This window comes from Pseudopodoces humilis, chromosome 28 (genome assembly GCF_049639895.1).
Source record: "Pseudopodoces humilis isolate 2021_Gansu_Grassland_sample_001 chromosome 28, ASM4963989v1, whole genome shotgun sequence".
NCBI classification, from domain to species: domain Eukaryota; kingdom Metazoa; phylum Chordata; class Aves; order Passeriformes; family Paridae; genus Pseudopodoces; species Pseudopodoces humilis.
Genome location: NC_142227.1, coordinates 4,481,966 through 4,507,900, shown reverse-complemented (window position 1 = coordinate 4,507,900; position 25,935 = coordinate 4,481,966). Strand labels below are relative to the sequence as shown.

Here is a 25,935-nt window from a genome sequence, read left to right as displayed (position 1 = left end):
GCTGTGGAAACCTGGCCGGGAACTGAGCAGCCCACGTAGGGCTGGCGGGCCCCACCCGCAGGAAACTATGGATTTTATTTTTATTTTTTTGGGCTGTTCAATAAAGCTTGGGAAACCAACACATGCCGACCTGGATGAGCAGACACGGCCGGGAAAGGCCTGAATTGAGCGGGGAGCCCAGCTCGGGATAATGAGGCAGGGGGCAGCTGAAAATGTGTCTGGAAGGACACGGAGCACCAAACCCTCCGGTGGCCTAAAGCCAGCTCACGCTGGCTCTTCATCCAGTCTTCCTCACCCTCCTTTCCTTTTCCATTTCCCTTTCCCCTTTAAATTTTCTCTTTCCATTTTCCATTTTTCCATTTCATTTTCAATTTTCCCTTTGCCTTTTCCATTTTCCATTTCAGTTTATCCTTCCTTCCTTCCTTCCTTCCTTCCTTCCTTCCTTCCTTCCTTCCTTCCTTCCTTCCTTCCTTCCTTCCTTCCTTCCTTCCTTCCTTCCTTCCTTCCTTCCTTCCTTCCTTCCTTCCTTCCTTCCTTCCTTCCTTCCTTCCTTCCTTCCTTCCTTCCTTCCTTCCTTCCTACCTTCCTTCCTTCCTTCCTTCCTTCCTTCCTTCCCTCCTTCCTTCCTTCCTTCCTTCCTTCCTTTCTTCCTCCCTTTCCTCCTTCCTTCCTCCCTCCCTTCCTCCCTCCCTCCCTCCCTTCCTTCCTTCCTTCCACCCTTCCTTCCACCCTTCCTTCCACCCTTCCACCCTTCCACCCTTCCTTCCCCTCCTTCCTTCCTTCCCCTGTTGCTCAGGGCCCTGCAGCACCGTGTGTCGCCCCAGGCGTGTCCCTGTCACCTCCTCTCCCCGTGCCAAGGCTCCCCATTCCCGGGGCAGGGGAGAGCTGGTGATGGGAGGGACACGAGTGGGGAAAGGCAGCGCTGCGGGGACCGCGTTTTTTGGGGCAGACAGGGACAACCAGGCCCTCGGGAGGGCCACGGGGTGGAGAACGGGGCAGGCAGCGGGGTGCTGGGGACGCTGGGGACAGGCACATCCAGGGGCGGCTGGCACAGCCAGATGTGTGCACAGGGAGTGGCCTGGGGTGGGCCAGATGTGCGGGGGCGCAGGTGGGCACTCGCCACCTGCAGCGCCGCCGGACGCGCGCTGGGTACCGGCTGAGGCGGGGAGGGCGCGACCCCCGGTACGGGGAGGGTGACCCCGGGGCGGGGGGAAGGTGACCCCTGCCGGGGTCCGGCCGAGGGCGCGGCCCCGCGCTCCCCGCGCCCGGCGGTACCGGGAGAGGCGCGGGGGGGCGGCTCGGACCGGCGGGGGGGGCGGGGCGGGGCGGCGCTGACGTCACGCCGCGCGCCAGAGCGAGGCTGCCGGGAGGCGGGAGCCGGCGGCCGAGGCTCCGCAGCCGCCCCGCACCGAGCTCCGAGCCCCGCGCCCCGCGCACAGCCCCGCGCCCCGAGCCCCGCGCCCCGAGCCCCGCGCCGAGCAGGGCGGGCGGCGGGCGCACCATGCCGGCCTGACCGCGGGGCGCGGACATCGATCCCCGGGCGCGGAGTCTGAATTAATCCGGGCAGCCGGAGCGGGGAGGGGGGGCGGCGGTGGAGGAGGAGGAGGAGGAGGCGGCGGCGGCGGCGGCGGCGGGGGGGTGGGGGAGGAAGGGAGCGAGCGAGGGGGCGAGGCAGCGGCAGACCCCGGCGGCCACCATGGAACTGGCGATGGAGAACCTGGGCAGCCTGCACGGAGTCCCGCACTCGCAGCCCGCCGAGCTGCTGAGCCCCGCGCACGGGCGGCAGAGCTCGCACCGCAACCTGGTGCCGCACGGCCGGCCCGCCATGGTCTCGGGCATGGCCTCCATCCTGGAGGGGGGCGACTACCGCGGCGAGCACAGCCTGGGAGCCCCGCTGCACCCCGCCATGAGCATGTCCTGCGAGTCGCCCTCCGGCATGAGCCTGAGCAGCACCTACACCACGCTGACTCCCCTGCAGCACCTGCCGCCCATCTCCACCGTCTCGGAGAAGTTCCACCACCCGCACCACCACCACCACCACCACCACCCGCACCAGCGCCTGGCCGGCAACGTCAGCGGTAGCTTCACCCTCATGCGCGACGAGCGGAGCTTGGCCTCCATGGGCAACCTCTACAGCCACTACCCCAAGGACATGCCGGCCATGGGGCAGCCCCTATCGCCGCTGCCCAACGGGCTGGGCAGCCTCCACAACGCCCAGCAGCCGCTGGCCCCCTACGGCCCCGCCGGCCACTTGCCCAACGAGAAGATGCTCTCGCCCAACGGCTTCGACTCTCACGCCGCGATGCTGTCCCGGGGCGAGGAGCACCTGGCGCGGGGGCTGGCGGCGCCCAGCTCGGCCATGATGCCGCCGCTCAACGGGATGCACCCGCACGGCCACCCGCACGGCCAGCCCGGAGCCTCGCTGCTGGGCGAGCGGGAGCGCCCCGCGCCCGGCCCCGGCTCCCAGCCCGGCGGCTCCGGCCAGGTGGAGGAAATCAACACCAAGGAGGTGGCTCAGCGGATCACGGCCGAGCTGAAGCGGTACAGCATCCCGCAGGCCATCTTCGCGCAGAGGATCTTGTGCCGCTCCCAGGGGACCCTCTCGGACCTGCTGCGGAACCCCAAGCCCTGGAGTAAGCTCAAGTCCGGCCGGGAGACTTTCCGCAGGATGTGGAAATGGTTGCAGGAGCCGGAATTTCAGAGGATGTCGGCGCTCAGACTGGCAGGTAGGACACGGCACGGCTCGGGCCGCCCGCCCCGCACCTCCGGGCGGGTGGGTCAGGGGGTGCTGCCAACACGCGTGGGAACCCTCAGGGATTCCGGGGTTGCCATCGCGAACTGGGGCCGGGCTCGGGCGGTGTTACCGAGCCGGTTTGTAAGACCGAAGGGAAGGGATTTATATTTAAGGTGAGTTATACCTAAGGCGAATTCCCGCCTCCCCGGGCCTGCTGCTGCCCGCGGAAGATGCGGGATCGCGGGTGGAGGGAGCCGAGAATGCCGGTTCTCCTCCGCCCGCCCGCCTGCCTCGGGGATTTCCCTCTCGGTGCCGCCGAACCGGCCCCGTGGAGCCGGCAGTATCGTGGAACTCCTCCGCGGTCGGTTCGGCCGCCGCCTCTCGGTACCGGGGCCGCGCTCAGGGGAATCTCCGGGCCGGGGCTGCGGCACCGGGGCCGCGCTCCGCTCCCTCCGGGCACCGGCTGCTCTCGGCGGAAGGAACGAGCCCCGCCTGCCCCGTGCCTCCGGTTCCCAGTTGTGCTGAGGTCCCGCAGCGCCGTTCCCCGCGGTCTCGGGCAGGCGCTGGGCCGAGGCTTTGCTGGAGAAATGCGGGGTTTCCGTGCCGAGGGCGGGCGGGGGTCGCGGGGGAAGGGGCCGGAGGGTGGGACAGAGGGGACAGCTGCGAGCGGGGACGTGCCCGGTGCTCCCCGCCAGCCCCGGCATGAGCCGCTCCCCCCGGAAACCAGCGGAGCTCTTGGCTCCGCGGGGCCGAGCCGTGGTGGACAAAACACACGTTAGTGATTTTTAATTTATTTTTTAAGAAATCCGAGCTCCCCGTGGGGACGGGAAAAGCCAGCGACGAGGACCCGCCGTTATTTATGGGGAAGAGCAGCGTTCATATGTATTTAGTGTAATTCAGTTGCTCTTTAATTAGGGCAGGGTAGTGGCATCTTTTAGTTCCAGTCGATGCCCTATTGAAAAGCAGTTAATAGAATGCAAATTGTTCCTGGCTTTACAAGGTTCTGGTAAATAAAGATTTAAACACTGCCGCGATCGGCCGTTTAATGCCCCCGTTGTTGGGGCTAATTGAGCAGCGGGCTTGGGTTTCTGACTCTCCAGAACTGGAAATAATAATGAATAATTCAAAAATAATAATAGCAATAATAATTAAAAATAACCGTGATGGTGATGATAAAAAGGCGGCGGCAGCTGGGGGAAGCTCAGGGCGAAGCTTCTTCTCTGCCCGCCTCGAGAGATCCCTGTCCCCGGTCCGAGTCAGGGATGCCTGTCCCCGAAGCGGCTCGGAGGTTCCCTGTCCCTGCTGTCACCTCTTTGCTCCTTCGCCGCCCTGGGGGGTTTATTCTCCCCAAAATGATTTTTCTTCCCCGGCGCCGTTTCCCTCGGCGCCAAGGCCGCCATGTCCCCATTATTTACAGGCATTAACCCCCCAGATTTCCGGGGAACGGGGTTTGTTCTTTTGCTCTCCACGAAAACAGGAAAAAACCACCAACCACCAGCCCAACCTCCCGCCGTGAATCCTCCCGTGTTCCGCTCGCTCCCCACGCGGGCCCGGGCCGCCCCACGCGGTTCGTGGAGGGGCTCGGCCGAGCTGCCCCTCCCGGTCCTGCCGCTTTGTTCCGGCCCCGAGCCCTGCTGGGTCCCGCTTTCGTTTCTCTCCTGCCGCCCTCTCGCCCGCCCGGGCCCGGCCCTGGGTTCCGCCCCAGCCCGAGGCTCAGCCCGGCCCGGCTGCCGGGGGAAGGGGTCGCGCTGGGGGGAGCCGGGCCCGAGCCCCCCGATCGATGCAGGTGAATCCCCAGCCCGGCCCAGCCCGAGGCCTCGGGATGAGTCCGCTCATTTTTTCCGGCTGCTGGAGGGGTCTGGATGATTGCAACCTTCGCCCCCTGGCAAGCAGGGAAGGGACCTGGGCAACGAACGGAATTTTTCCTTCCCGGTAAAAGTGGGGGGAAAAAAAAAAGTGTTCGACGTGTGGCAACACGGGGCCGGGACAAGGACTGGTCCTGGTTCTGATCCTATTCCTGTTTCTGTCCTGGTTCTATTCCTATTTCTCTTTCTGGTCCTATTCCTCTTTCTGCTCCTGGTTCTATTCCTGTTTCTGGTCCTGCTCCTGGTCTTGGTCCTGGTTCTGATCCCGGTCCTATTCTTATTCCTATTCTTTTTGTTGTTGTAGTTGTTCGCATTTTTGATCCTAGTCCTGGTCCCGGTCCGGGGCCGCCGGAGTCCATCTGATGGATTAGTCCGAGTCACTGAGCCGCGGATCGATGACCACGCCGGGCCCCTGGAAATGGCACCCGCCGCTTTTCTCCTCTTTCCACCCCAGTTCCCCCCGTCCCGCCGCCCCCTCCGCAGATGAACCATTAATTATTCAGCTGGGACATGAGGGGGCTGCAGCTCCGGCCTCCCCGAGCTCCCTCCGGCCCCGCTCGCCCCAAGGGGCTCCGCAAAAGAGGAGGGGTCCCACGGAGAAACATCTGGGCAGCAGCTGGCGGTGCCCAGCCCGTCCCCTCGGGCCATTCATCTCTGCGACCTCCGGGCCCGCTCCACGTTCATCTCCACAAACTTCGTGACCGCCCCACGAGGCTCGCGGGGGCCCGTGGGTGACGGAGAGCTCCCACTGGGACACTTTTGGGAGTCCCTGCACGGGTCTAACCCCCACCCGCTAACCCCCGGCCCCTCGTGCCCTGGGGGCGGAAAAAGCATCGCTTTCTTCCCCGAGGGCTGATGTGGGAGGTGGGGGCGTTCCTGCGCTTCCAGCCCCGCGTGGGCGCCTCCCCACCATCCCCACCCTCCCCACCCTCGCGTGGCTGTGGCTGCGCTCCCGTCCCAGCCCCCTCCCCAGCACGGATTTGTTCCGACACTCAGGACCAGAAAATCCGCTGGCGATTCTTTCTCTGGAGGGTGACAGCACCGTTGTGTCCTTTTCGCGACACGGCGCTCCCCACTCGCCGTCTCCATCCCCGGCTCGAAGGGGCGCTCGGGGGATCCCTCTCCTCCCGTGCTATTCCCGGCTGTGCGTGGAATTCACGCCCGTGGGTGGGTGCGGCTGGCCCGGAGGGGCCTGGGCAGCCCTCGGAGCCGGACAGTTCCTCCTGCTTTTCCATTCGCTTCTCCTTTTCCCTCTCCAACCTTTCGTTTTATTTTTCCATTAATACTTGGACCCTCCACCGCCGTTTTTTCGTTCTCCATTTTAATTTTTTTTTTCGTTTTAACTTGATTTTGTTCGTTTTGTTTGGATTTTCTTTCTTTCTTTCTTTCTTTCTTTCTTTCTTTCTTTCTTTCTTTCTTTCTTTCTTTCTTTCTTTCTCTCTTTCTTTCTTCTTCTCTCTTTCTGTCTTTCTCTCTTCCTCTCTCTCTCTTTCTTTCTCTCTTTCTCTCTTTCTCTCTCTCTTTCATTCTCTTTCTCTCTTTCTCTCTTTCTCTCTTTCTCTCTTTCTCTCTCTCTCTCTCTCTCTTTCTCTCTTTCTCTCTTTCTCTCTTTCTCTCTTTCTCTCTTTCTCTCTCTCTTTCTTTCTCTCTTTCTCTCTTTCTCTCTTTCTTTCTCTCTCTCTCTCTTTCTCTTTCTCTTTCTCTTTTTTTCTTTCTCTTTCTTTTTCTTTCTCTTTTTTCTTCCCGCCTGTTTACCTTTTTTTCCTTTTTTCCCCCCTTCTTTTTTTCTTTCTTTTCCTTTCTTTTTAAATTCTTCCTCTCCTCCTATGAATCCCTTCCCCGAGCACGTCTCCGCCGTAACACGAAGCGTCGTTATTCAACACAAACCCCAAAACCAGCCCGAAACTGCGAGCACGATCGCGGGGCTGGGCCAAGGCAAATGCCCGAGAGCTTTGACAACACCAATAATTAATGTCACTAATTAATACCGCGAATTAATACACAGACGTGCTAGAAAAAGGGACAAAATGGCGCTGAATAAAACATCGGGAAATATATATATATTTAATTTTTTTTCACGAGTTTTGTTTTAATTTCAGTCTCTTTCAAACGACTTTGGCCCAACGACAGCTCCTCCTGGCCCGCGGCCACCGAGGGCACCGGGGCGGCTCCGGGAGATCCCGGCCCGGCTCTGGCCCGGGAGAGCGGCGGAAAATCGCGGACGTTTTCGCTGCTTTCGATCCGCGCGTGGCCGCAGGCGACGGGAAAAAGGCTCCGCAGCCGCGGGGAGCTCTGGAGGAACGGGAGCGAACGGGTTTTGTCGCCGTAAAATGGGGGAAAACAAGAGTTTGGGGGTGCCGGCTGGCAGCGGCTCCTCCCGGCCCGAGAGATCTGCCAGGCAGGGAATCGGAGAAAGATTCGGGAAAGGAGGCAAAGCTTTGTCCCCGTTGGGGAAAAAAAAACCAAAACAAAACAAACCCAAACAGCGTTTTTTTTGTTTTGATTTGGGTTGTTTTTGTTTGGTTTTTTTTAACTTGGATTTAATTTTTTTCCTTCAATAGCAATTTTATTTTGCTTTTTTTTTGTTTGTTTGTTTGTTTTTGTTGTTGTTGGTTTGGGTTTTTTTTAGCTCGTTAATAGAGTTGGAACGAGATGAGCTTTAAGTTCCCCTCCGATCCAACCCGTTCTGGGATTCCGTGAATTAGAGGCGACTTTTTCCGCCGGTGCGGAGCCGCCCGCATGGAGCGACCCCCGCGGCGCCCCCGGCTGCGCTCCGCTCCTGTCCGTGCGCCGTGTCCCGCGGCTCCTCCTGTGTGTGTCCCGCAGCTCCCCGTGTGTGTCCCGCAGCTCCCCGTGTCCCCATTGCCTGACCCCCGTGTCCCGTGTCCCCATTGCCTGACCCCCGTGTCCCGTGTCCCCACTGCCCGCACCCTCCGCTCCCCGCACCGCGCCCTTATCAGCGCGGCGGGGCCGCCTCGCTCCGCCCGCGGCTGTTTTTCTGTTTGCTCCTAATCTGAGCGTCAGAAGGGGCCAATAAACCTCCTGCAGGTTAAACATTAAATGGGGTTCCTTCCCCCCACCCCGCTGGAAACAACCTCCCCTCTCCGCGGGTGCCTCCCACCCGCGCCCGTGGGGTTCTGTTCCCCCAAACGCTGCTCCCCAATCCCCAATCCCCAACCCCAATCCCCCACGCATCGCCCCGGCCCCGGGGGCCGCACCTGGGGCTTTTCTCGCCGCCTCCTTTTATTTTGGGTTCGCGTTTTGGGTGGTTTTTTGTTGGGTTTATCTTTTTCTGGGTGTACAACACGGGGGTGATAATTTTTTTCCTTGTCCTGTCAATCGCCACTGAAACCATAAGGGAGAGATAACAGAGAAGAGAAAACTCTCGGAGTGACCTTTGAATCAATTTGAAAAACCTCATTTAACTGATAAGTCTTGAAAGGCCCAGAACTAATTTGAAAATACATCTATTAAAATCTCATTGCCGCTGCCTGGGAGCTGCTGGGAAGGGTGTGCGAGGCGACTTCCCGGGGTCGGGGGAGCCGGGAGAGCAGGTTTGAGCCCTGCTCAACAAAGAGATTGCAGAGCTGACTGCAAAATGATGGGGCTTAGACCAGGAGAAAAATAAGAATATTAAAAGAGAATGGGTTTTTCTCTCCCAGCTGGTGGGGAAAGGGGAGATTTACAGCATTTTCCTGCCATAACCAGGCACGGAGTCTGGGATCTCAGACAGAATATTGGATTTTTTTTTATTATTATTTTTTTATTTTTTTTTCCCCTTCACAAAACAAATCCAATATTTTCTCATTCTGCTCAGAGGCAGCTGCAGGCCCGGGGAGCCTGTGGCTCTGGGGGGGCAGCCGTGCCCCAGCGAGGAGCTGAGGAGGAAGCTCTGTGCTCCCATTGCTGCATTTCGTGCCCAACTTGGTGCCAAAAAAGCAGAAGAAGCAGAGGGATGGTGAAGGCAGGAGAAGACCAGAGACAGGGCCCAGGCTCCTGTTTTCCTGCTTTGGGAATGTCCTGCCTTGCCCTGGGCATCACCTGCGTGCAAAGGAAACAAAAATCTCTGCAGAAACCTCCTGGAGCCACCGGGGGCTCCTGGTGTGAGGCTGTCACGGCTTGGAGCAGGGTGCTGATGGCTGACTTGAACCACAAGCACAAAAATAAGATTAAAAATAAAATAAACTCCATCCGAGCCTCGTTTGAAAGAACTGCGGCTTGGCAGCTCGGTGGGGGTGCAGAAATCCAACTGCCCTCCTGCTCCAGAGCTTGGGGTGCAATTTGGGATGCTGCTGTGTTCGGACAGGCCGTGTTCCCTGCGGGAATCGCTGCCTCCCTGGCTCTGACAGAAGTGGTCCGGCCACCTCTCAGCCCCAGCACCTCCCTGGCTGGGCAGGAGGAGTCTCCCGAGGTTCCCTGAGGTTTTTGGAAATGTTCAGGCAGAGGGAGGCACCCTGAGGCATTGGGCAGCTCTGATCTGCCCTCACCCCATATCCACATTCCCACATGGCTCTGGCCTGGCTTCTTTTTTGGATTTGAGCTGAGATGTCCAAATTCCTGTAGTTTAGCAGGAAGCTGAGGCTTAAAGGATGAGTCCCATTAAGCCAGGATGTGTCCCATCAAGCTGGGACTCGGTGTGACCAGCGGGGATGTGCACTTGGCCATGGCCCTGCTCCTGCACAGAGAGCTTGGGGCCAGCCCCTGCTTTTGAAAACTGGCCCAAATGGGAAGTCGGAGTCCAAAATTTCCCCCTCCAGCCCATCCATCCTCATCCTGAAGCGATGCTGTGTGGGAGTGATGCAGGAATGCGCTGGGGCAGGGAGGTGCTGGCGAGCAGCAGCTTTTGGCAGCCGAGTGTTTAATCCTGGCTCCGTGCAGGACTGAGGCCACTGAGCGGCAAAATTTGCTGATTTAATGGAAATTCAAAAATCTCCTTAATACCTCAAATGACACAGGGAGATCTCTGTATCCAGCAAGATGTAAACCAAACGGGCTTGGACAGGAGAAATGGATTTTTAAAACATTTGGTGTTGTTAAAAAATAACAAAGCAAAGAGGCAATGTGGATTCTCTGGTGCTGCAAGGAGGGACCAGGGTACTTAAAAAATAAAAACTCAATATTAAAATTGGGAGATATTTGTATGGACACAGGCGAGATTTCAAAAATGACCTTAATAACTCAATCTTAGCATATTTATATACATATATATATATATATATATATATATATATATTCCATTAGGGATCTGCACCAATACTCCAAACACTGGTGGTTTCTGCAGTGCAAGGAGAGGAGGTTCAGAACTGGTTTTAAAGCCATTCCATGGGGTTCAAGTTACTTCATGTCAGAAGTTGGGTCTGAGGTGTTTCACAGGGTTGTGGGTTGCTCGTATTCCTTCTGTTGCTCAGATTTGGGGATTTGGGAAACCTCGTCAGCCCCGGCAGACTGAGGGTGGCTCAGCTTTGCCCGTCTTGGGAGGAGGAGATGGAAAATGGAGCAGGAGGGGAAAACAGGGGCTGCTGTGGGACTGGCTGCATTCTCCCTGATTTGAGAGGGGGGAGGAAAATCCCAACATCTTGACAAAAAAACCAAAAACCAAAAACCGAGGGAAGAGCAAATTGCAGCTTTTGCTGCTGCTGCTGCTGCCTTGGCCAGGGGTGCCAACCCCGCTCTGCTGCGCTCGGGGCTCAGCAGGAAGAGGCAGCAAAGGGAGGCTGCTGCTCTCCCATCCAGGCTGGAGGAGAACAGAGCTCTCCTGCTCTAGGAACGAGCGCTAAATATTCGTGCCGAGGGGGCTCGGTGTGTGGCACAGCTCTGAGGGCACCGCCGGGAACACAAAGGGTCCGGTTTGGCTGTCAGGGACCCTGTGAAACCCCCAAATGGAGCAACAGCAGGGGAAACACCTCGGGCCACAGCGATCTGCCAAGGTGACGGCGTCCCCGAGGAGTCCCCACAGGCTGGGGAAGCCGAGTGCCCTGGCAAGGTTGGCTTCGGCCCCTGGGAATGTCCCAAAGCCTCGCCACAGCAAGTGCCACCACGGGGAAGGGACACGAGCTGTGACCTGGCCACGGAGTGAGGGGCTGAGCATCCCCACCCCCCTCGGGCCTCAGTTTCCCAGGGCAGCAGTGGGGACGGGGGTGCTCTGGCATTCCCTCCGGAGCCTTTGGGGCGGGGGATGAGGCTCCTTTGTGGGAGTCACGCTCCTCCCGGCCGATAAAGAGCAGGTAATGAGCGAAGTGTCTCCATTAGGGATAAAATTGCAAATGCACCGGGAGCTGCTGACGGGCGATAGCATCAGGGGCTGACAGAGATCTCAGCGGCTCCGGGGGAGCTGCTCCCACTGCGGAGCAGCGCAGACCCCGCCACGGGGCCGGGGAATGCAGTGACAGCATCCCAGCCCTGCAATTTTTCCGTAGACCTGGCCCTACCCCGTATTTTTTCCCGTTTTCCGAGGGTCCCCTGTTTGCCCTGGGGCGGCACCCCCAGATAAATTCCGGCCCGGGATGGGGGACGGATCCGCTCCGTTTTCCTCTGTGGATGCAGCAGCACCTGGCTGGAACGTGATGCTCGATGCCAAAGGGATTTGCGCTGCCAGTGACGGTGACACTGCCCTGCCAGGCTTCAGAGGCACCCCAAGGCCTCTGGAAATGGCTGCCTGGATCGATGCCTGACGTTAATCCTCTTTTTGGGGCCAAACTGAGGGATTTTGGTGACATTTCTCAAGTGGAAGGCATTCCTGGCATTTCCACAGGAGCTCCTCTACTGGACTCCAGCTGGACCACCCAAAGCCACTCGCTCGCTTGCCCACGCAAATGGGCAGCCAGAAAACAGAAACTGAAAAATAAATCATCAAAATCAGGGCGTTTATTTGAGGAAAGATGATTCCAAACCGGTTTGCTTTTCCTGGAAAAATTTGAAAGCATCTCCCCAAAACCATAACAGCCTTTTCCACCCCAAATTGGTGATTCCTCTGCTTTGAACACCTCCAAGAAAATACCGAGATTATTTATTTCTCTGGTTTTTGTCACCGTGGTGAGGTGGTCTCCTCACAGTGGGTACCTGGGGTGAGCCAGGTCCTTCATCCTTGGGAAAAGGGTCCCTGGAGGGACATTTAGGGCATTTGGGGGCTCAGACGCCCCCCTCATGCTTGTACCCCAGCATTTTTCAGGGTGTTTGTGGAAGGTTTGTGCTTCCTCTGGATGAGGGATTTATCCCGGTGCCGCAGCCCAGTCCGGGTACTCCGGGAATGCCGATGGTGGGAGGGAGCAGCCCCTCGGCAATGTCACTGTCACAGCCCCCTGGCAGTGTCACTGTCACAGCCCCCCGGCAGTGTCACTGTCACAGCCCCCTGGCAGTGTCATTGTCACCTGGCAGAGCCCCTGGCAGTGTCACAGCCCCCTGGCAGTGTCACTGTCACAGCCCCTCAGCAGTGTCACTGTCACCTGGCAGAGCCCCTGGCAGTGTCACTGTCACAGCCCCCTGGCAGTGTCACTGTCACCTGGCAGAGCCCCTGGCAGTGTCACAGCCCCCTGGCAGTGTCACTGTCACAGCCCCTGGCAGTGTCACTGTCACCCAGCGGAGTCCCCAGCAGTGTCACTGTCACAGCCCCCGGCAGTGTCTCCTGTTGTGCAAGAACGGGAGAAAAGAGGCAGGAATGGAAAGGGGGACGGAAGGTGGGGAACAAAGGTGCTGCTGGGGACTGGGCTCGGGCAGAGCTGTGACACCTGGCGGGTCCTCTCACTCCCTCCTCTCCTCCTTTTGCTCTTCCTCATCCTTGTTTTCTTTTTCCTTTTTTCTTTCTTCTTTATCTTTGCTTTTTCTCCCTCTCCCCCTCTTCTTTTTATTTTATCTTTTCATTTTTTCCTCCTTTTTCTTTCCCTTTCCCTATCTCTCTTTTTCTTTTCCTTGTATTTTTCCTTTTCTTTTATCTAATTTTTTAATTTATTTTTCTTTCCCTTTTTCCTTCTTCTTCTGCATCTCCTTCTCCTGTTCCTCTTCTTCTCTTTTCTCTCTCTTTCTTCACTTTATTCCCTTTTCCTCTGACTCATTTCTCTCTGCTCTCTTTCCCCCTATTCCCCCGTTCACTCTCTCCTTTCCTTCTCAACACATTTTACCCCCCAAACCCTTCCTAGCAACTTCCCAAGAGAAACAATTCCCTGTAAACCACTCCCAAGCCCCTTCCCTGAGCTGTGCTGTCACATTCCACCGTCCCACCTTCGGGGGAAAGCCCTGGGGACGGGCAGCTCCCGCCCGGGGAATGGGGCAGGGGATGGGGCAGGGGATGGAACAGGGGATGGAACAGGGGATGGAACAGGGGATGGGGCAGGGGATGGAACAGGGGATGGAACAGGGGATGGGGCAGGGGATGGAACAGGGGATGGGGCAGGGGATGGAACAGGGGATGGGGCAGGGGATGGGGCAGGGGATGGGACAGGGGGAGGAACCGGGGGTGGGACAGGGGATGGGGCAGGGGATGGAGCAGGGGGTGGAAGGGGGGATGGAACAGGGGATGGAAGAGGGGAGGGGGCAGGGGGTGGAACAGGGGATGGAACAGGGGATGGGGCAGGGGATGGAACAGGGGATGGGGCAGGGGATGGAACAGGGGATGGAACAGGGGATGGAACAGGGGATGGGGCAGGGGATGGAACAGGGGATGGAACAGGGGATGGAACAGGGGATGGGGCAGGGGATGGAACAGGGGATGGGGCAGGGGATGGGGCAGCTCCTTGGGGATGAATCCCCCTTCCCGCAGCCCTCCCCACAAACCTGCCGGCGAGCTCCCGCCGGTCACGTCGCCATCAAAGTGATGTGCCAGCAATATCCAACACGCAGTTAAAGCCACTCGTGGGAGTTTCAATAAAATCGACCGGGCAGGATCAATGGGCTGCGCTGGCCCCATCCCCACCCGGAATGGGGCGGGGGAACGGGGGGGCGGCCCAGGAAAAACACCCAGGGCTGCGAAATGGGGGCGGTGGGAGGGGGGAGCTGATTACAAATCTATCCCATCCTTGCCGTGATTAATTGCTGCTTTACCAGAAGGAACAGCGCGGGGTGGGGGTAATTTTTAAAGGTAACGTTGAGGAGGGAGTTTCTCTGCCGCCTTTGGACGGGAGGAGGCAGGAGCCCTTTGCCCGTGGGTTTCCCTCCCAGCAGGACGGGGCCGGGAGCAGCAGCCGGTGGGCAGCGATCATTCACCCCCACCCAGCAGCGATCTGAGAGCTGGGAACGGCCCTCCCCAGCCACGCAGGGGAAGCTGGAGCCAGCTGGGATCACTGGTGTCCCACGCTGGGTTGGAGAGCTGGCTCAGCTCCCAGCCAGGGCACCGATTGCTGGCTGCAGGTTCCGGCTGCCCCTCACCCTAAAACCCCCCCTTCACCCCACGCTGGGACTTTCAAAGGGCTCCGAGTCCCCCCCAGAGCTCAGAGGGTCTCGGTCCTGCCCTGCTCTCCCTGGAGATGCCCAGCTCAAATTAAAACATCATCCATCGTTACAGTGGCAGCGCATAATCCCTGGCAGATCAGTGCAATTACTGCGGGAAATGCCTTGGGAGCTGAACTAATAACGCCGGCCCGGTGTATTAAGAGTCACTGGCTTAGCGCCGGCCACGCCACGGCCGCCCCACGAGCTTGGGGGGACAGCCGGGGACATCCCGGGGGGACAGCGGGGTCCCGGTGGGGCTCGGGGTGGTGGCTGTGTGGGGACTTTTGGGTGGCTTTCTTGTCCCGTATGTGTGTGGGAGCGATGGGGCAGCGATGGGGCAGCGATGGGGCAGCGATGGGGCAGTGATGGACAGGGATGGGGCAGCGATGGGGCAGCGATGGGGCAGTGATGGGGCAGTGATGGACAGGGATGGGGCAGCGATGGGGCAGCGATGGGGCAGTGATGGGCAGCAATGGGGCAGTGATGGGCAGCAATGGGCAGTGATGGACAGCGATGGGCAGTGATGGGCAGGGATGGGGAAGCGATGGGGCAGCGATGGGGCAGCGATGGGGCAGTGATGGACAGCAATGGGCAGTGATGGACAGCGATGGGGCAGCGATGGGGCAGCGATGGGGCAGTGATGGGGCAGTGATGGGCAGCAATGGGCAGTGATGGGCAGCAATGGGCAGTGATGGACAGGGATGGGGCAGCGATGGGCAGTGATGGGGAGCTATAGGGCAGAGATGGGGCACATGGAACTTCCCTCTCCGGGCTGCCAGTGCCATTCCCGCGGCTCCCGGTGCTTCCCAGTCCATCTCCCCCCCCGGGGCGCGGGTGGACCGCTCCATCCCGTGTGCGCGGAGCGGCCGGACCGGCCCATGGTGCTCAGAGAGGGGGGCGCAAGGGCCGGACCATCGGGCAGCCGGAGGGGGCGGGTTGTACCACTGTGTCCGCCCCGGGGGGAGTGCGTCCGGCCATCCGCAGGGGGGCGCCAGAGCGGCGGAGACGGCACAGAGAGGCTGGGGGGGCGGGGCGGAACAAACCATTCCCGGCTGCGGGGGGAGCGGGCGGGACCAGCGCTCTGAAAGGGCGGGGGGGTGGTCTGGGACCCCTCGGGGCTGGGACCCCACTCACCCCCAGCCCGTGCCCGGGAGGCGCCGGTGTCACCCTGTGCCAGAGGGTGGGGACACACCTGAGGGGCCACCCCCAGCCCCAAGCAGCAGAACGGGGTCTTGTCCCCACTGCTGTCACAGAATCATGGAATGGTTTGGGTGGGAAGGGACCTTAAATTCATCCCATCCCACCCCTGCCATGGCAGGGACACCTCCCACCATCCCAGGCTGCTCCAAGCCCCGTCCAGCCTGGCCTTGGGCACTGCCAGGGATCCAGGGGCAGCCCCAGCTGCTCTGGGCACCCTGTGCCAGGGCCTGCCCACCCTCCCAGCCAACAATTCCTTCCCAATATCCCATCCAGCCCTGCCCTCTGGCAGTGGGAGCCATTCCCTGTGTCCTGTCCCTCCAGGCCTTGTCCCCAGTCCCTCTCCAGCTCTCCTGGAGCCCCTTTAGGCCCTGCAAGGGGCTCTGAGCTCTCCCTGGAGCCTTCTCTTCTCCAGGTGAGCACCCCCAGCTCTCCCAGCCTGGCTCCAGAGCAGAGGGGCTCCAGCCCTTGGAGCAGCTCCGTGGCCTCCTCTGGACTGGCTCCAGCAGCTCCACGTCCTCCTGATGTTGTTCCCCAGGGCTGGGGCAGCTCTGCAGGTGGGGTCTCACCTGAGCACAGGGGCAGAGGGGCAGAATCCCCCCTCCCCTGCTGCCCACGCTGGGGGCTCAGCCCAGCACAGGGGGGTTCCTGGGCTCAGTGCCCGTGGCCGGGGCAGGTTGAGCCTCTCACCCACCAACAGACCAAGTCCTTCTCCCCAGGGCTGCTCTCCATGAGTTCATCTCCCAGTCTGTGCTCAGGGCTGGGATTCCTCAGACCCTGCTGGGCTGGGCACCTGCCCCCTGTGCTGGCTCTGTGCCAGGTGGGAACACCTGGGATTTGGGGTCACACTGGAGCCAGGCTGTGACAAGGACTGCCAGAGGGCTGGGAACTCCCTGGAGAGCCTCGAAGGGCACACCTTGGAGGGGCTCCAGTCTGCATCTCCCTCCTGCCATGCGCTGCTGGGGCTCAGGGATAACCCAGAGCAGCCGATGTCCCTGTGCAGATCATCCTGCCCACCTTCAGAGGGTCCTGGAGACACAAACCTTGTGTGCCCTACCCTGAGGATTACAGACTGTCCTGGTTTTCCCTGCACCACAGAGGAAGAAATCCAGCAGCCCACTGGGAACTGACTCGGCCAAGCCCCAAGGGACCTTCCCATCTCACACTGAGAAATGCGCCCAGGACCAGATTTAATCAGGAAATGGAGGGAACTCTTGGGTTTTTCCCCTCCACTGCTTTTTTCCCTTTCTCCAGCACATGTTCTGTGGTTGATGATGGCTCTGGGCCCTCTCTGGACACCGCCTCTGCTGAGACCAGCACAGGTCCAACACACTCTGATGGAAGACTTGTCACTGACACTGAACTTGCTCATTGTCCCTGCTCAAGTTCCAGGTGCAGGAGCAGCTGGAGGCAGGAACAGACTGCTGGGAATCCCTGATGCCAAAGGGAGATCCTTGCTGCTCCTCTCCTGTGTGAAGGGGTGAGGACAGAGTGGAATGCACAGGACCCTCAGCCATGAGTGTCACAGCGATGCCACCCCAGATTCCCATCACAGCCTCCTTGTCCAGCATTACCTTGTTCTCACAGAATGGCAGAATCCTGGAACATCCTGAGCTGGAGAGGACCCTCAGGGATGATCAGTGCAGCCCCTGGCCCTGCCCAGACCCCCCAACAAGCCCACCCTGAGCATCCCTGAGAGCGCTGTCCAAACGCTCCTGGAGCTCTGGCAGCCTTGGGGCCGGGCCCATTCCCTGGGGAGCCTGGGCAGTGCCAGCAGCCTCGGGGGGAAGAACCTTTCCCCAATGTCTGACCCAACACCAGCCCCTCCTGCAGCTGCGACACAAATCAAACCCCAAACTCCCCTTTTCCCCCCCAGATTCTGTACTTGGGGCTCTTGCAGCAATGCTGAGCACAAGCAAGTCCTGCTGACTCCAAGGAAAACTTATTTCAGGGGATGGAGGTTTTCCAGCCGCATCCCCACCTCATCCCCTGCTCCGCTGCCATCCCTCCGGGCGCTGCCGCTGCTGCCTGACTCCGGCACTTCATTAGCACCAATTTGCTCTCGTCACGCTAAGTGGTGCTGACTCGGGAGAGGAGTCGGGAGAACCCAGCAGCCGCCAGCACTCCCAGGGCTCCTGCCCGGCCCTGGCTCACTGGAGCAGCTGCTCCGGTCCCAGGCAGCAGCTCCCCATGGCCGTGGTCTCCACGGAACAATAAAAGCAGCTGATCCTGGTCCAAGAAAAGGCCTGGAAAAGGAGGAAATGGAACAAATGGGGGGAAGTGACTCCCCAACAGGGCTGTGAGCTGATCCGGTTCCCCTGGGTGGCGGGGAGAGAGGAACGGGGTACCAGGTCTGCCTTCACAAAGGTGTCTGGAAAAGCAAGTGGAAAATGAAACCTCTGCAGAAAGGAAATGCTTTTAACAACAAACTCACCTTTTTAAGTCATGTGAAACTGTCTCAGTGTCCCTGAGGGGTTCGGTGGCTGCCACCAGGGCCAGAGCAGCTCACCTGGAAAGGACAAGAATAAAACCAGGGCAAATGTGGAGGGATGGAGCCAAGCCTGGCTGCAGCAGCCACAGCTCCTTTGTGTCACTTCAGCCGCCCTCAAACCAGACAAACTCGTCTGCTTCAGTGCTGGGAAAGCTGAAAATGCCACCCATGGAAGGACAGGCCAAGTTTGAGAAGTGGAGGAGAGGAAATGAGGTGTCTTTGGGGCTCTTCTGTGTGTTGGGACAGCTCTGATGATCCCAAATCAGGAAGAGATGGGACCCCCCGCCTTGGGAAGGACCCTTGTCACCTGAGCAGAGGATGGAGGGATTGTGCTTCCCTTTCCAGTCCCTTCCCTCCAGATGCCACCCCTGGGAGCCCCTGGGTTCTGGGGAATGTGTGGGGTGGGCTGGATCAGAGCTGCTCCCTGGGATGAGCCACGGAATCCTCGGCGTGGAAGGGAAGCGAAGGGAAGTGCAGGCGGCAGCGCTTTGTCTCATCTCATCTCATCTCCTCATTTGCAGCGTTCAGAGGAAGATTTAATTTGCTGGGCTCGGGGAGAGGCTCCCCCTGCAGCTCTGGCTGCATACCAATGACCAGAGGCTCTCCTCGTCCTGCCTGAGCTGCAGGGACAGCAGGGGAAGCCTGGCCCCACCGAGGGACATGTGCCATGGGGACACCGAGGGACACGTGTGGGGCTGCCAGCCCCGGCTGGGTCAGGCCAGTCCTACCCAGGCAGACACATCACAGCTCCTGACCACATCTCTCACACTCTGAATGGCTTCTGATGGCTTTTCTTTCATTACAGAGTGGCTCAGATGCTCTGGGATCATGGCACACAAAATTCCCCATGAGTTTTGGAGCCCCAAAAGTGTTTTTTTTTTCTCATGTGCTGCTGAGGTCTGGAGGATCCCAGGAATGGGCACTGCAGGGCAGGCCCTGCTCCTGTCATTGCATGGTTGACATCACATCCCCTGTGCCCATCTGTTTGTGTTTGGAACCAAATGGGGTTTCAGGGGAGAAAAAAAAAAAAAAAAAGGCAAAAAAAGAAAGTTGAGGTTTGTTTTTTGAGTGCTTTTCCTTTGTTCAATACCGCTGCCTGTCCTGTCAGCATTGTGTTCTCCCAGCTGGAGAAGATCTGAATTTCTGTGACAAATCTCTTTGGCCTCCTTTCCTGCAGTGCCAAGAGAAGTCAAACCAAGCTCTCACAGTTGCCCCAGCACCCAGCCAGCCCCACTGTGAAGCAGAGGATTGCTGGTTTGGAGTTAAAGCTCCCTGATCTCTGCTCCAGCTCTGGGGGAGCAGATGCCGTGAGGTTCATTCAGACCCTGGGTGAGGCTCTGGGCTCATTCCTGTTTGCTCAGAGCTGAAGTTCCCAAAACCAGAACAGCGGGGTTGGAGCTGAACCACTGACACCCAGCCCCCTTCTCTGGGAAAGGGACTGACATCACAGAGCCATGGAACTGTTAAGGCTGGAAAAGACCTCTTAGATCAAGTTCAGCCATCAACACAGCATCACTCCCATGTTCCCTGCTCAAACGTGTCCCCAGGTGCCACATCCACACATTTTTTGAACACTTCCAGGGATGGTGACTCCACCATTTCCCTGGGCACCCTGTGCCAGGGCTGGGCAACCTTTCCCATGAGGAAAATTTCCCTCATATCCAATCTAAACCTCCCCTGGTGCAGCTTGAGGCCATTTCCTTCTGTCATTTGTTACTTGGGAGAAGAGTCTGACCCCTACCTGGCCACAGCCTCCTTTCAGATCCCTCTGCCCCTTCAAGGAGAAGGGGAAACTGAGGCAGTCCAGGGGCTGGGCCCATCTCAAAGGCACAGAGAGAAACTAGCTTTGCTCAGGGCCATTTCCCACCCCATGCCTGCTGGTGGAATCAGCCCATCCCACCTTTGCACCAGGGACACCTGGCCCCACCTGGCCAACCACATCCAGCTTCCCCCTCTCCATCCCTTCCTCCACGTCTCTCTGAGCCCATAAATGCTCCTCGGTCCCCTTCCACCCCTGGGAGATGATTTGACAAGGAGAAAAAGAGAGAAACTGGTGGGTTTTGTGCTGATTTTTTCCCCCCTAACCTTGCTTACAGCCTGTGTGCTGGCTCTGAAAGCCCCTGGCTGTCTTTTGTGATTTCAACAAATCACCAGCACTTAAGCAAAGTGGGCAGAAAATTACAGGTTGTATTGCAAGTGAATGGAGAGGGAGAGCACGCTGGGGCCGAAAACCAGAGGTTTGCTGGTATAATAGAGAAAGCAGGGACTGGCAGGCTGAGGGAGCCTGCAAAGCCATCAGGTATTAGTTAAATGCTTGGCGGGGTTCACGCTGCGAGGCATAATTGCAGTTCCTGAGCAGCAGCCATTTGATTGTCTCTATTATGTCCCCTCTGAAATGATTTGGGAGATGTTTCGCTCGGAGCTGTCAAGGTTAAGTCAAGGAAAATGCGCTCCCTCTGACATGAGGCTCCCGGGAGGCAGAAACCCTCGGCAGAATCCTCCACAGGGAGGGTGGGATGCCTCTGCTTTTGAGGCTCTTTCCTCTTGCTTTCCCTGCCCGAGGTTCCTCCTTGTCTTTGCTCCTTGTGTTTTTTCTGCAGCGGGGTCAGAGCTGCCCCGGGATGGGGTTGTTTGGATTGTGTGCCTGGTGTGTGGAGGGATCCGTGCCGTCACTCCGTCCCTCTGCGTCTGGTGTCCCCTCCTTGTCACTTCTGAGCTCCTTGGTTGGGTTTGGAGGGCATGAAATGAGCTGGGGAGGGGTTGAGGGAGGAGAAATCCCCATTGTGGGTGAGCCTAACCCCTCATTGTCCAACAGAGCATCCCCCAGCAGTGGGAGACATCAATCCATCTCTCCCATGGTTAGTCCTGCCACTTCCAGGGTCCTGTGTGCCCCAGGAGGAGCAGGACAAGCCCAGGAACAAACCCTGTCCTGTGGGGACACGATGCAGAGGCCGGGGTGGAAATGTTCCCATCCCCAGCCCAGCCCAGAGCGCCGGGAAGGACACGATGGAAAAACAACATCAAACCAAAACTGGGTTATTTGGATCTTAAAACTTGGGGTGGGGGAAAAGGGATTTTGAAGCACAAAGAAAATACCTCACCCACAGCTGATATGGGTGGGAGTCAGAGCCGTGCCTCCCGCTGCCCCTCGTCCCTGCTGCCTGCGGGGACGTGGGGACAGCCACCGCCAGCCTGCCTGGGAAAGCAGCGCCCAGGGGATGGGGAATGGGAAAAAGATCCTCCGTTGAGGGGTTGATGGCTGCCGTAAATAGATCTGAGCAGCGTCCCCATCGATCGCTGCTGTGCGGAGCTGTAATTAGATTGAGCTGGGGGAGAGGGGTGTTGGGCTGCGTCAGCAGAAAGGGAAATTAATAAATAAACAAACGAGCACAGGAAATGTGGGATGTGGCCGCCGGCAGCAGCGCAGACCAAAAATAACCCAAAATAGCAGGGGGCTCAGGGCTGAGGAGCGGGATGTCACCTGCCTGAACAATGGCACTGGTTTTACTGCAGGAGCCCAGTTTTACAGCAAGGCCCTGGTGGTTTGTGTTTGCCTCGGAGCTCAGAGTTATTAATGGGAGACTGGGTTGTAATAATCACTCCTATAAAAGGAAAGGGAGGTTGGAAAGCTGAAAGCCTGAATCTCGGGCTGGGTGTCCAGCACTGTGGTGGGAATGGGTGCCAGCAGACAGGAGAGGCTGGAATGGCAGGGTGACAGCTGGGTCATCCCCAGGTCCCGTGGGGACATGGGAGGCATTGCAAGTGCCATCCTGGAGGGCAAAAGCCCCGTGGGTGGAGTGTGAGGAGCCCACCTTGGACACAGGAGGAGCTGAGCATGCCGCGGGTGCCGGGAGGATGCGGGGAGGGTGGGCAAGGGGCACAAGTGTGGGGGGAATTTTTCTGTTTGTTGTTTGGCTTGGGGGGGCTTTGGGTTTGTTTTTTTAAAAAATTCATGTCTGGGGGAAAAAAAGTCAAATTTTCTATAAAGGCTTTTTTTGTTTGTTCTTTTTGCAAGCATCTGATGGTCATAGGGTAGGTTTCCACATTCTCTGCTGGCTGTTTGAGTAAGGTACCCCTGGGACAGGGTCCCCTGGCATCACTCACTGTCCCTCTGTCCCTAAGGATGGTGGTGAGCAGCCAAACCCTCCTGGGGGGGAGAAGGGGAGGGGAAGATTCTCCACTGGCTTTAGCAGGGGTGGCTGATTTGGACTGAGAGTGGTTGGTGGTGTCCAGCTCGGTGCCTCCCGTCCCCTGTGCAGTGGGAGCAGAGCTGGTGGCTCCCAGCACCACGTGGGGACAGCGCCAGGACAGAGCCCAGCAGCTGGGACACACAGCTAAATCTGCTGGATAAATTGTCTGCTCCAGTGAGCTCCAGATTTCCCCAGCTCTAGGGGAAGGGGTGGATATCATCCTTCCTCTCAGGTCGAGGTGATGTGAAGAGGGCTTGTAGTGGAGGCAGCTGAGGAACTACAGGAGGAGGAGATTGCTTGTTTCCAGTGGGGAAGAAATTACTCCAAACACCCTCCCACTACTCCTGGGCTATGCACCACCTCCCCTTTGGCTGTGGAGGTGTTTGGAGAGCAGGAAGGGGTTTAGCCCAAGGTCCAGTGCTGTCCCATCCCTGCAGCATCTCAGCCTTGGCTCCAGCCCCTCCGAGCTCTGTGCTTGGAGCTTGGAACTTGCTTTGATCCCTGCAGCTCCCGCAGAGCCTGAGAGGAGCAAGGTGGAATCTGCCACCCAGACAGCAAATGACTCAAGGGAGCCATGCCTTCCCTGCAAAATCCTTCAGAAGACCTGAACCAAGAAACCCCAAAAGCTGAAAACCACTGCTGCCCCGGGAAAGAGCAGGACTTCCTTTGGGAAGTCTTCAGCCCACGGTTTCCTCTTTCTTCTCTGAGCTTCCCAGGAGGAAATGCTTTGTCCCCAGCCATGCAGGGTCAGATCCATGCTCTGCCTCGCCCAGGGCATCTCAGGTTCCTGTAGCTCCATGTCTGGTTGAGTCTTGAGCAGCCAAATCCCTGAGCAGACAGATCAAACCTTGACAGCTTCAGGGTCGGCCCTGCTTTGAGCTGGATCAGCCACCTCCACCACTTTGTGGTTTTCCAGGAAAACATAGCAAAGGTCCCCTTTTCCCATCTCTTCCACCAACAGTGTGCTTGATATCCCCACAATTAAAATTCATATATTTGTTTACTTTACTGACTTCCCCCTCTGCCCTCATGCAGAGTCAGGGGGGCTTTCCTGGCTTCCCCACATGACAGCCCCTCTGTGCCGACCTTTGGCTCAAGCCAAACCTGTAGGGAAGGCTTTTAATTCATTGCTGACAAATGTGCCAGAGGATCCGGTAGCAAAGGCACACAGGGGACACAGAATTTCCTGGGACCTCCAGTGACTCAGGCAGGAAAAGCTCTCCCCAGGGCAGGTGGCTCTGTGATCAGCCCTTCCAAGCTGATGCTGTGAGATTAAGGCTGCAGAGTGACCAATCCTTAATGTCCCTGTCCCCAGCTCTTCCCTGCATTTCTGAGCTGGCAGCTGGATGTGGTGGCCAAGAGACACCGGTTCCCTGAGTCCTCCAGGATGATCCGCAGAGGTGATGAGGAGAGTGAGACCATGCTAAGGGAGGCCGATGAATAACCCCCAAAATTTAGGGATGAATCCCAATGGCCAGTCTCCGGGAGCAGAGCAGTCCAGGGCTTTCCTCAGTCTTTAGTCCCAGGGCCAGCTGGAGATGCTGAGATTTTCTGGGCTTCCCCCAGGCTTTTGTCACACTGGTGTCACAAGAGGCCGTTGTCCCTTCCCAGCAGGTTCTCAGGAGGGACAGGGAGGAGAGGAGGGAGTGGAGGGACACGAGCCAGCGAGTTTCCCAGAGGGAAGGGCCTGGATTTTGGGAGGCAGCCGGGCAACCTGCAAGAGGGCCAGGGTGGGGAGCTCCAATTAACAGCCCTGTTCTCTCTTTTCAACGTCTCCAGCTTGCAAACGCAAGGAGCAGGAGCAGCAGAAGGACCGGAGCCTGCAGCCCAAGAAGCAGCGCCTGGTCTTCACGGACCTGCAGCGCCGCACCCTGATCGCCATCTTCAAGGAGAACAAGCGCCCATCCAAGGAGATGCAGATGACCATCTCCCAGCAGCTGGGCCTGGAGCTCAACACCGTCAGCAACTTCTTCATGAATGCCCGCCGGCGGTGCATGAACCGCTGGCAGGAGGAGCCAGGTGCCAACCCTGGGGTCCCCTCGTCGTCTACAAGCACTTTCTCCAAAGCATGATGTCCCCCAGCCCTCCCTGCCCCTTCCTGGATGTCCCCCTCATGACAAAGCCAACCCCAGACTCACACGCATGGCCTGACCAGGGTGGGTGCTTTTGGGGTGGGTCCATCAGCCTCCCAAGCCCTCAGCTGGGTGTCACCCATGGACGTGGGCCTCAGGCCACCTCCTGCTGCCACCTCCTGCTGCCACGTCCTGCTGCCACGTCCTGCCAGCTCGTGGAGCAGGGACAGGGTTTGTGACCAGGTCACCTCTGTCCCCGGGAGGGCTCAGAGGAAACCCTGGGGAGCAAGGGGTGGCGTGGGATGGAGGGAGGAGCAAGGCTGTGTTTGGAAGGAAACATCCCTGGTCCTTGGGGATCACAGAGCCTTGTCTTCCCCTGCCCATGAAGGTTTTTGGGGAGAGGGGCCTGTTCTGACCTCTGAACCAGCCTTGATCTCAGTCACAGCCATCCTTACGGCTCCCACAGGGGAGGGGTAGAGGTGGGGGTGACACAAGAACTGTTGTCACAGGCTGGGCTCTGGCACAGCCCCGCTGGACCAGGGCAAGACCTGCCACGGTTCAAAGGGGACTGAGCAAGGAAAGCGCTCCCAGTGTGCCTGGAGGGCTCCTGGGCCCTGCCAGGTCTCTGGGTGCTGGAGGTTTTCCCCTGCTGAGGTGCAGTGGGTTCCCCAAGGCAGCCAGACCCTCTGTGCCAGCACCACATGACACTTCCACCTCTGGAGGGGTTTGGAAACCTGGCTGAGGACATTCCTGTCCCCTCCCTTTTTCCTCTGATCCCTCCAGGCACTCTGAGGAGCACCCACACCCCAAGGCCCCTCATGCACTCACAGCCCCCGACCCACGAGAGCACCCCGCTCCCAGATCCCTCCCAGAGAAGCTCCGCGGTGAAGGAGTCCCCTCCTGCCTCCATGGACCCGAGCACCCCATCCCAAGGGGACCCCAGCTGCTCCGCGTCGCCGGGCGCCCCAGCAGGTCAAAGAAGCACATTTTAGCTACAGAAATCGGGTATTTAAAAATAACAATTGTTTGAAAGGAGACAGGAGGAGAGACTTGGAGCGAAGGATCTGATCTTTCCTGGTGACTGGCTCCACCTTTAACCTCTGGATTTCTGGTTCACTTTTTGGCTGAGGAATGGACACAGACAAAGCAGATTTGTTGGCTTTGCATCTCGCCCCATCCACCCCTCGACACACACTCTTGCCCCCTCCCATCACCCTCTTCATCTCTGTTACCAAAGAAATTACGAAACCAAAAACGCAACAACAGCAACAACAAAAAAATTCCCTCCTGGGAACCAACGTCGGTGCACGGTGGGAAAAGAAAAATCCGAGGGATCTGGTGGCAAAATCCAGCCCTGGGTGTGAGAAGGGGGAAAACTCCCCGAAAAAATTGAAAGGGAAAAAAAAACCAACCCCCCCCCCCCAAAAAAAAGGAATAACAACAGAAACCACAACCAAACAAGCTCAACAAAGACCGGCAACTTATCAAAAAGACGCCAGATTTTTTTTTTTTTTGTGCCAATTAACAACCTGCCTTAAACGCGAATTTCTGGAGCAATGGTACTTAGCTTCAAAAGGGATCGTTTCCTCCGAGCTCTCCATGGTGACTTGTGCCATATAAAAAAGCAATCACGAGGCCAAACCCTTACAATCAACCCTCTCCCAGCCCCCCGAGGGCTCCTTGCCAGCCCAGGGTGTCCTCGGGAGGAGCTGGAGGTGCCGCTGGGGATGGGGAAGGGCTGGGAGAGGCTTGGGGATGAAGGGGGAGGCAAGGTCCCCCTCTTCCCCCACCACTTGGGGAAAAAGAAAACCAACCACCAACCAAAAAAAACAAACCAAAACGGGACACTCTTGAATTTATGCGGGTAAAAAGTACCATCTGTGTTCTAGTGCTATGGTTTCTTCGATTCACTTTACTTTGAGAGTGATCAGTTGTGTCACAGGAAGGCACCTTGTGGAAAAGAAGG

At 58.2% G+C, this 25,935-nt stretch overlaps 1 protein-coding gene across 1 annotated transcript; it reads left to right on the top strand.

Moving 5' to 3' along the window:
• The first annotated feature begins 1,696 nt into the window (after positions 1–1,696).
• Positions 1,697–23,969, top strand: ONECUT3 (one cut homeobox 3). The gene is made up of 2 exons (XM_005531338.2): positions 1,697–2,726; positions 23,677–23,969. The coding sequence occupies exons 1-2, from the start codon at positions 1,697–1,699 to the stop codon at positions 23,967–23,969; spliced, it is 1,323 nt and encodes a 440-aa protein (XP_005531395.1).
• Positions 23,970–25,935: the final 1,966 nt, after the last annotated feature.